This window comes from Formica exsecta, unplaced genomic scaffold (assembly GCF_003651465.1).
Source record: "Formica exsecta isolate Colony F162 unplaced genomic scaffold, ASM365146v1 scaffold90, whole genome shotgun sequence".
NCBI classification, from domain to species: Eukaryota; Metazoa; Arthropoda; class Insecta; order Hymenoptera; family Formicidae; genus Formica; species Formica exsecta.
This window is the reverse complement of record NW_021853667.1, coordinates 94,338-104,423: the sequence shown is the minus strand read 5'-3', so window position 1 is coordinate 104,423 and position 10,086 is coordinate 94,338. Positions and strand designations below refer to the sequence as shown.

The following is a 10,086-nucleotide window of genomic DNA, read 5'->3' as shown; positions in this document are numbered from 1 at the left end:
GGGAAAGAGAAAGAGAGAAATAGAATATTAAATTAGGAAATTTCATAAATTCTCTTTAGCGATCTCTTAGACGATTCGCGCTTCAAGACCCGTGTTTTTCGCCTGAAATCGTAATGAGCCGCGTCAGGCTGAATCTACATAGTTACCTATCTGTTCCATATTTTGCGCGACGACGGCGCCGGCGCCGGTTTCTTTTCTTTGACTCGAACGTATTTTACATCTCCTCGTTCATACTGCGATTAATTCCGGGAAAACAATGTTGAGTGATCAAACAAGAGTTGAGAGAAATTAATACATCGATAATATCCGCGGAAAAATTGATAATGACTTGAATAAATTATATTGTTATTGATTTTATTATCGAGTAAGATATAGATATAGTGCAGATTTTAAAATAGAGAATAAGAAAGAAGAATATATATAAGAATAACGGAAAGACGATGGTCTGAATGTTAGAGTTAATTGTACTTTTTCTAATAACGTATATATTTACAGATAAATAATATCAAAATGTCAAACAAATATCTCTTTCAAATAAGAGAAAAAATTTATTTATACAAAATGTAAGATATTTTTTTTATTTCAATGCCTCTTTTCTATTAAAAAGAACGTTTTTTTTTTGTTTTTATCCTATATGCCGTAAAGAAAAAAATAAATTTACTTTACACAAGTTATCGATAATGATGAATCGCGAGAAAACATTCTCCGAGAAATATTGCTAGAAAGTACGTAAGATTCTTCGTGAAAGTTTCGCCGGTAATTATCTAAAGTTACCAACGGCTACGAGTCAAAGTGTGAAGTCGTGTTCGAAGTCTTTCTGCACTTCAACGCTCCTTCGCGCCAGTTAATAACAAATGAGCCGGGCTGTGAGCCCCTCACTTTTGTTATAATCGGAGACACTTGCCCTCGCACAGTTACCGTCTACCATTCTGCATTATTCAGTGAATTCATTTGTAGCGTTCTAAACAGCCAACTTATATCTTTCGCTTCCTTAACGTTTTTGTTGCTTTTGCATTTAACACCAACTCTCTATAGAGAGCTGTCAAAATTATTATATCAAAACTTTGCACTTTTTTCATTTTTCAAATTTTATATTTAGCAAAGTATAATCTATTTTATTATGACATATACCTTTTTTCATGTTTCTATAATTAATAACACAATTTTATTTTTAAAACAATATTAGCTTGAAAAATATTTTTAGAAATATCCTAAGTTACACAAGCGTTTTCGAAGGAAAAACATTATTTGTTGTCCGTAGAGATTAGCATTATTTTCTACAACCATCGAGACCACTGCGTGTGAAATTCAAAAATTAATGATTTTAAAACTTTTTTCTCTTATTTTACAAGAGTTCATAAAAGATAGATATATTTAATTGAAGATTTCTGTCTCATTAAAAGAACTTCGGCATTCGCGCTTCCCCGCGCGCTACGAGAGACAATGTTCAATAATTTTTTTTTTTTTTTTTTTTTATCCGTCTATCTCGGCGTCACGCGAAAAGGGTTAAATTTCCGATATATTCGCTGCCATACCATCCAATCCAAAGCATCAGTATGATCCACCGGCGCACACATGGTACAGCAGTTGATTTACAATCGGTCGCGGGAATTCGCTTGATAATCAAACGAGAGTTTCGGATTGGATTTGTACGGCGCGTTGCACTGTCTCTCTATATATGCGTATATTCGGATCGCGTTGCGCACGCAGCGCGAGCGCACACGCACACGGCACATCGTCGGTCATGTGAAGGAAAATCAATTAGCCGGGCAAACTGATTCGACTGCGTCTGTTTACTCGTGCGAGTCCGCAATGTGTTTCGCCTCGTAACACAAGCGCTTCCGCGGCACACGCGCACACATATACGAAATATATATAAATACATATGTATATATGAATGTAGGTACACATCGCGTATACACATGCAAAGAACGAATACGCACGCATAAAGCTACGCTACACGCGTGGTGTAGCTTTATATACGCGACGCAATGCCGGACTTTTGTGTCCGTAGCTCCGATGCACCGAGAAACACATCCACGCGATGCGCACACATGTGTCTCGACACACATCCAGCCGCACACGCGTGTATGCAAATGCATCCGTGCGCGGATACATATTTTAACTTGCATACATATACGCGAGCGTGCGTAGAATTTAAGAGATAGCGAGCGTTATACAACTCGCAATGTCTAATGCGCTGTAACATATTGCGTAAGCGTATTATCCTTGTTCGGATAATTCGGCTTCTATAACCGATATGTAACACGATTCATTAATATATCTATAATCTATTTTGGATTAATCCCTTTTACGCGGTTGAGAAAATTTAGCAAGAAAGTGGTGGAGATACATATTTTCCTAAACGCCAGATATGTTTAAACACTTCAAATACGCTGAACTATAATAGATAGTTGTCAATCCTTTTTGCATTTTTCAAAAGTGCGAAAACGTCACTGTAAATGTATGAAATAAAAGTATGAGATAAAAGCTCTTTTTTATTGCAATATATTTAAAATTTTTTTAAATATCTATTCTATATGGCGTTCATATTTTTTTTCTACAATCTTTTATATAATAAATATTATTGCTTATATATTTTTGAATTTTGATTAAAACTTTACACGTAATGATATATAACATCTCGAATACAATATACTACATAGTTTATTAAATACTTTTGTAACGTTTGCGAGACGTCAAATTTCAAAATATATTTTGACATACAAGACAAATATTAATAGTATTTAGAAAAAGAAAATATTTCTTCTATTTCTTGTATCATTTTTCTTCTTAACGCGCGAGACACATATAAATTTCCATATTTCTATTCATGGTTATCGGTTATCGAGAAATATGAAAGCTAAATTACATCGCGTTGATAATGATAACGGTAATCATAGCCTAAGTGTCAGCCGAATATTCTTATCAGATCTTCGAGATATCTTGTCCAAAATGTCAAATGAACAACATCAAATCGTAGGATATCTTGTTCAAGTGTCAAACGGTTGACACTGGATTGGGCGACAGGATAAGATCCTTAATGAGCATTTGACGATCGTATAAAAATGCGACATTGATATTCACCATATATTTTTTATACTTTTCGCAATGATTAAAATTTCAATTGCAAATTTTGATAACTCGAGTTAAGATACTCTGTTAAATAATCTTATTTAAAATATAATTCTAAAAATAAAGGTTTTCATCTATTAAATATTTCCCGATGCTTGTTTGTCCCGATGAATATTTGACAATCGCTCGACGAAACTGCATCGATATCCGCCGAGACGAAAGATGACAAATGACTGAAAAATCATGTCAAATGCACGTTAAGCGGCATGTATATCTGCAATCGAAACTCGATGATATATCGTGCGTATACGTCGAACTTAAGTATCGCCTCGCATACACATACACACATACGTCGAGAGACATATGACACGTTAATAAAATATGTCGCTTCGGAAGAGTGATGTATTCATATTAGTCTCGGTGCCCAGTAATGACATAATCATTGTCATCGAGAAACGCGCGGGCGCGCAGAATTGGCCGACGCTTTAATAAGGACGATATTGAATTACCTAGTTCTGCGCGCGAATCCTAAAATGACTCATTTAATTTGCGACGGCGTCGCGACGCCGGTATGCCCTGATTCTGTCAATCTCTCTTTCGGCTTCGCTTTAAATATAATATAAATGTATAGTATATATATATATTTATATATTATATATCGTACATACGTGTACGTATGGAGAATCGTATGCAATTGTCGCGTGCGTGTCCTGCGCGGTGATCGGCACAAAAATAAACTATGCAGATCAGATAAATATTAAGTGCCGTTGACAGTTAAATGGCGTATGTTCGATTTCCACTCGGTTGAAAATATTTCTCGACTTCGTTTATTAGCCATATGTATTGAGATCTGTTACCGTTGGAACTGGACATCTCTTGTCGAACACAGATCTGCTAAGAGAGAGAATATACATATTTTCGATAACGCGATAATCCGACGTTAATTTCGTTCTCGCGCATGTTATATCGCGTATAATACAATATTTCTCGCAAATATGGCAATAATATGTTATGATGTTTATAATTTATTGTAAAGTGAGACACACAGAGAGCATTAGAGTTTCAGCTTCAAGACGAAACAAGACTGAGTTTAAAAAAAAAATATATATATATATATGTAATATTTAAATCAAATATAAAAAATATAAATAAGAATTAATCTTTTATGCAATAATTTTAAAGAAACTGTGTATATTATATTAATATTAAATATATCGTTTGATCAAGATAACTGTAAAATCATCATAAAACGATAGGAAAATTTATAGCAAAATTTAACAGATAACATTTATTTAAACGTATTCGGGGAATCGGCTTGGAAGTTTAACCTACTTTTTGTTTTTCACTTTAAGTTATACTTTAAGTTATAGTTTAAATTTTTGTCTCGTATGCGCTGCCATTTCTATGTGAAAAGAGAGAAACATATTTAACATTATCTAAAATTTAAAAAAAAAAAAAACTGATTTATGATATATTCTTCACACTTTGTAAACAATGTGTGATATAATCTTGATTCCGATGAGAAATGGCATTTTTTTCATTTTGCAGAGTCGTATATTGGAAGATGCATCCATTATGTGCAATTCTTGGTCACCGAGGCATAATGTGAGTACAGACGCTTTTTTTATTTTTTTTTTTTATTTTCTCTTATGCACGTAATTAGAAATTGATTCGATTTTGACCCACGTATTGACAAAAAACTGATATTATTAATAATAATACGCAATAAAATTCACGCACACAATATGTGCTAGTTGTTTCATTATTTATAAAATTATCTAGATGATGTGAAGAACTTGGACAAATTAATTCTATCTTTACGAAACGGGAGACATATCACCATGACATCATTTTAAGAACAATTCAATTATTTGAGATGTTCTCAGACGAAACAATGTAATTATATCACGTGCCACCTGTCTAATTAGACGGGTAATTGTATGACAATTTTGTTGCACTGTATTCTTATCATATATAGCAATATTTTGAATTTAACAAATGGGAAAATTTTCAATATTTACTATATTTACATATCTATGTTTTAATTCATTATATTATAATTAGTTTCTCCGTTTAAAAAAAAATATTATATATATTTCTAAAAATATTACTAAAATTAAATAATATTGTTTTTATACCAATACTTACAATTAGCAGAATATACATATATCAAATTTTATCATAATATGTATATAGTTTTCATCATTATTGAATACAGGTATAGCACAACCAGATATAAGGTATACAGAAAATTCACTCTTGAATAGAATATAACGATTCTTATTATAAGATTTGAAGAAAATTTTTTATTAGTGAACAATTGATTAGATCTTTTCTCTCTGGAGGAAAAAAGAAGAGGTAATGAGAAAAAAAAGACTGACCGAAAGAAAGTGAAAAAAAGAAGGCGTGAGAAACAGAGAGACAGATTATGAGACTGTTGCTGTATACGAAATGCCCCATAATATTTATGCTTTACGGAGCCACGTAGTTATGGTGGCCGGGCTCTCGCATAAACTCGCTAACTCGTGGTTACGATTATGGCCAGTAGTAAATTGATTATTTAGATATACGAGATGAGAGGCGATGCAGGATAGTCGAGTGCCATAAAAACAGCTATGTGTCGCTTATGCCCAACCGCGAATGCAACAGATGCAAACCCCGCAGCTGCGACAAATGTCTGAAACGCGCGCTTCTTGTCCGCCCGTTCACATTTTTCACCCGCGACGGACGTTCTTGTAATAAAATTATTATTTCTACAATCAACGTACGTCCGTGTAATGATGTACGTCTATACATTTATAACGATTTACGAGAAATATCCGTCGTATAAATCGATAAAAATAACGCCGATAAAGACAACGAAGACAAAAGAAGAGAGCGACGCGCGTATATTAGGATATATGCAGTAATAATAATAAATATCAAAACAATGCGCGCGCGATAACAATGTACAATAGAACCGCAACGACAATCGAATAGAGGAAATGAAAATCGATAATTCAGATTTGACAATCGGGATAAATGCGAAGGGATAATGCAACGCGACGTTATCGATGTCGCGGTGCGCTTCGGCGCGCGCAAAAAGACGCTAATATAATAATATTAGCGACAATAGGTTAATATTAACGCCGTAAAGGGAGGGCGGCGTTGTAACAGCGCTATTATAAATCGATGATACTCGCGGCGGCGGCGGCGGCAGCGGCGGCGACGGCGACGGCGGCGGCGACGGCGATGGGGTCGGTGTCGCGTCTGCGCTACCGAACGAAACTGAATTTGATGATCCTTATAGAGCCAAAACCCGGCGCGCGAATATAATGTTCTTTACTCTAGACGGTAGGTACTCCGCCATGCAAGTGATAATTTGAACAGTCTCCCCGTTTTCGTGTCAGACGTCAGATTTTCTGGTGGATATTACTTATTCATGCGTCAGACTCTACTCCGTGATGTAGGTTATCGGACGGAAATAACGTAATTGTCCCAATTTGCGATATCCGATAGCCGACGGGTCCGAGCGCACCGAGTGCGATTCTGCATTTGAATCTAGAGAGTGTAACCGCGCACGAGAGAGAAAGAGAGAGAGCGAGAGAGAGAGGGAGAGGGAGGAGGAAAGCTAGCCGATCGCTAATTAATCTCATATACGGACGGATACGTAATTGAACCGCACGCCGCGCCGCACGTGACGAGATTTATTTTTTTATTCGCTATTGATACGCTTCTCTCTTAGTATTGATGTCGATGCTATTCGTATCTTATCGAACGCGACGGACCCTGCTTGGGGCCGACGTTTATCGATCGAATCCCGCGGATAAGCTCTTGGTGCCGACTAACCGCTTGGCTCAGACACGGCTGGGCTTTAATTGCTAATTGATTTTATGCACACACCGCTTGGCGGTTTATGTATGATATTGATGATGTGTCCGGGCGACATCTAATTTTGCATTCGTCTGCACTTTGAACGTAATGAATTAAAAGAATTGATTTTCTGGGAATGCGTTTTCCCGGGGAACAAAACTGTGTCTCTCGATAGACAAAACAATTGTGCGCATCTGATACGGCTGAATTATTCAAGATAAACGCCGCGCGATGTAATCGGCTTAGTTTGCTTTCGCGCTTCGAGAAAGATATACCCGAATTATATTTGTTTTAGAAATTATATATACGCGATAAATTTATATCTTCTTCGAAATAATTAATATAATATAAAGATTAATAAAAGTTTCTCTCGCGAGAGACAGTATTGATATCTATCTATTTGCGCCAAAACAAGATTAATATTCTAATAGATATCGTTTGTTCGAAAATAATATCAGTTGTGTAACGCGAATAACAATTTTTGGAAAGACCTAAGTAAATTAATAAGCTCCGTTCATTTCCTGGTTCGCTTTTCAAGTCACCCTCCTAAATCCTGAGGCTACCTGGCGCTCGATCTTTCGCATGAACCTGCGCTAGGCTACCTTGTTATCAGTTATGTTATCCACTTAATCTCACACCCGCCGTCTTGTCTCGGATAAATTACATGGAGGGACCGTAGGGTCTGATAATTCAATTGTAATTGGCTAATCCTCATAATACTTTAGTTCCAGAAGACGTATCCTCGCCCGCTCTGGGGTCGGCCGCGTCGAAAAATGACTCTATTAACCGCGACGACGTAGAGAATCGCGCGAAGGGGAAGAAACTTTGCTAAACAACAGCGGGAAGTGTTAACTATGTGGCTAATAAGAACGATCCGTATCCTCGATAGCTCCGTTAAGCTTCGTTCACAATATATATAAACGTCTTATTAATGCAATAATGCACAATCTCCTTATTTTCTTTTAAATGATTGCAAGTACAAAAATTTAAAAAAAGAAAGAAACTAAAAAAAAGTAATTTCTTCTAAATAATAATAATAGTCGCATATTAGTAGAGCGTAAACTATGCGATAATATGTGACTGACTAATTGATCCTAAATAAATAAATTCGACGTGATATATTAATTAATCTCAATTAATTCAGCTTAACATGTAAAACAAATGCATAGAGATAAAGGAAATAATAAAATGTGAGAGATACTTTAGGACCTTTCCAACTCTCTAGTAACTTCGATTCCCTCCCTCCCCTTCTTACAATCTTATACATATACGTACACCCACGTATGTGCACGGGCGAAGATCGAGTGACTATTGTTCAAGTGTTACGTTAAAAGAGGGTCCATTGCCCCTTAGCCGTGATTTATCGTCCTGCTAATGATTCGATTAAGCAACACGTCCGCGTGAAAAACGTCGTCATTGAGTGCAGGTCTCACTGCGGGAAGTTACCACATACATTAATATTTCCGCATGAAAATACGGTTATTTCACTCGTATTTTGACACATGCAACATACTTAAGAATAGCAAATTGTTTTATCAAACTTGTTCTTAAACTTGTTGCTTTCTGTCATTCTTTTTGATAATTAATTCCGAATAATTTCTGTCTCATTGTGTGAGACTTTATTAAAATGATATATAAAAAAGTTTATTATAAATTTTTTAATACATTGCAAAAATAGATTATTTTGCACGGTAATTTTTTTTAGAGTTTGCTTTTATAAAATTAGGAATTAAAAAGATGTGTAATATGTAAAAAACATTGTTAACAAGCATATAACAATTTATAAATCTATGAAAAGAAGCTTCTTGTTGCAAATTAAACACGAATAATTTCTACATAACTTAAGAAAAAAAGAAATTTTTTTTTTCGATTAATATCTATTTTGCTTCCATTCCAAAAATATTCTTCTCACTGTGTTCTCATTCGAGATATATAATAACATTATTTTATATATGTTATTCAATAATAGACATATTTTTGTGACAAACAATATTCCTCGTTACTCCGTAACATTCCAAAATATATCTAATATCAATTCTGATGAAAATACGACCCTATATTTCGTTATGAGAAAATATGGCAAGCGACAAGACGGCGAGAGAGAGAGAGAGAGAGAGAGAGAGAGAGAAATTTAGAGATTAAAAAGAGTGACGGCAGTTCAGCAACCTAGAGACAGTTGTGGGTAAGCCAGCCATACCCGACGAAGACACGAGGAGTTCATAAATAATCGAAACGTTAGAACACACGCCAGTAGTTTCCGCATGAAACATTGATCGGGCAATGCGGACATTACAGGTCGTAATGAAATAAGTGGGCAGTGAATCACTTTTAGTTTTACCCGCCTCGGCCTCGGCTAACGATATTTTGATAACTCTCTCGGATTAATCTTGTGGCGCGCTCGACGGCGTACGATAAATAAAAAACCACTGAAGAGAGTAAAAAGTTTTAAAAAAGGGAAGTAAAAATATTTTTGACCCGCAAAAAAAATTTTTTTAAAAATCTGAAGTTTTGTTAGATAAATATTTAAAATAGACTTCTATTTACTTTGTGGTTTCCGCGAATATAATATATAGCATATACATATATCGTATTAATGAAATTTTGTATTTGCGATTTCGAAGATCGTTATAACATCATTAGTATCAATAGTAATACTATATTATACTAGTGAATACGATATATTAATTATTATTAGACGATATCATACCAATTCTAAAAACCAATAATCATACATATTTTAACCGGAAAACATGTTCGGAAAGATATATATATATATAAGTATTCTTAAAAATTCGATATTTCTTTTGTGGGAAATATTCATCAAACTTTTTTATCCATTTTTGTCTGCATTAACGACAATATCTTTTATTTATACTTATAGTAATAAATTCTACACCATATTGTAAAATTTATTTTTTATATTTGAAAATTGCTTTATTCAATTAAAAGTTCACGCGGCATTAATATTGAATTAATGCCAGTGAGAAACTAATAGAAGCAGGAGATCTATTCGTTTCATCTTGTCTATAAAATGTATATAATTTTGTTTATAAAATCATTGAAAGAAAAAAATCGCAATTTTTAATGCTAAAATATTAATTGCGATGCAAGTTTAAGTACCAATCTCTTTCTAAAGAGCAATATATTCTTTATTATTAT

At 34.6% G+C, this 10,086-nt stretch overlaps 2 protein-coding genes across 3 annotated transcripts in view; one reads left to right on the top strand and one right to left on the bottom strand.

Annotated features, from left to right (window-relative positions):
- The window catches only part of LOC115245010 (rRNA methyltransferase 3, mitochondrial), a 110,552-nt gene that overhangs the window by 70,907 nt on the left and 29,559 nt on the right, over positions 1-10,086 (bottom strand). The gene's annotated exons all lie outside the window — the stretch shown is intronic.
- Positions 1-10,086, top strand: part of LOC115245012 (inhibitory POU protein) — a 51,521-nt gene that overhangs the window by 23,635 nt on the left and 17,800 nt on the right. Inside the window, exon 2 of one of the 2 annotated variants that reach the window (XM_029823067.1) lies at positions 4,624-4,680. The exons of the other annotated variant lie outside the window; for it this stretch is intronic. Within the exon in view, the coding sequence (XP_029678927.1) occupies positions 4,624-4,680 (57 nt within the window). The remainder of the gene's footprint in view (positions 1-4,623; positions 4,681-10,086) is intronic. 2 annotated transcript variants of the gene reach the window in all.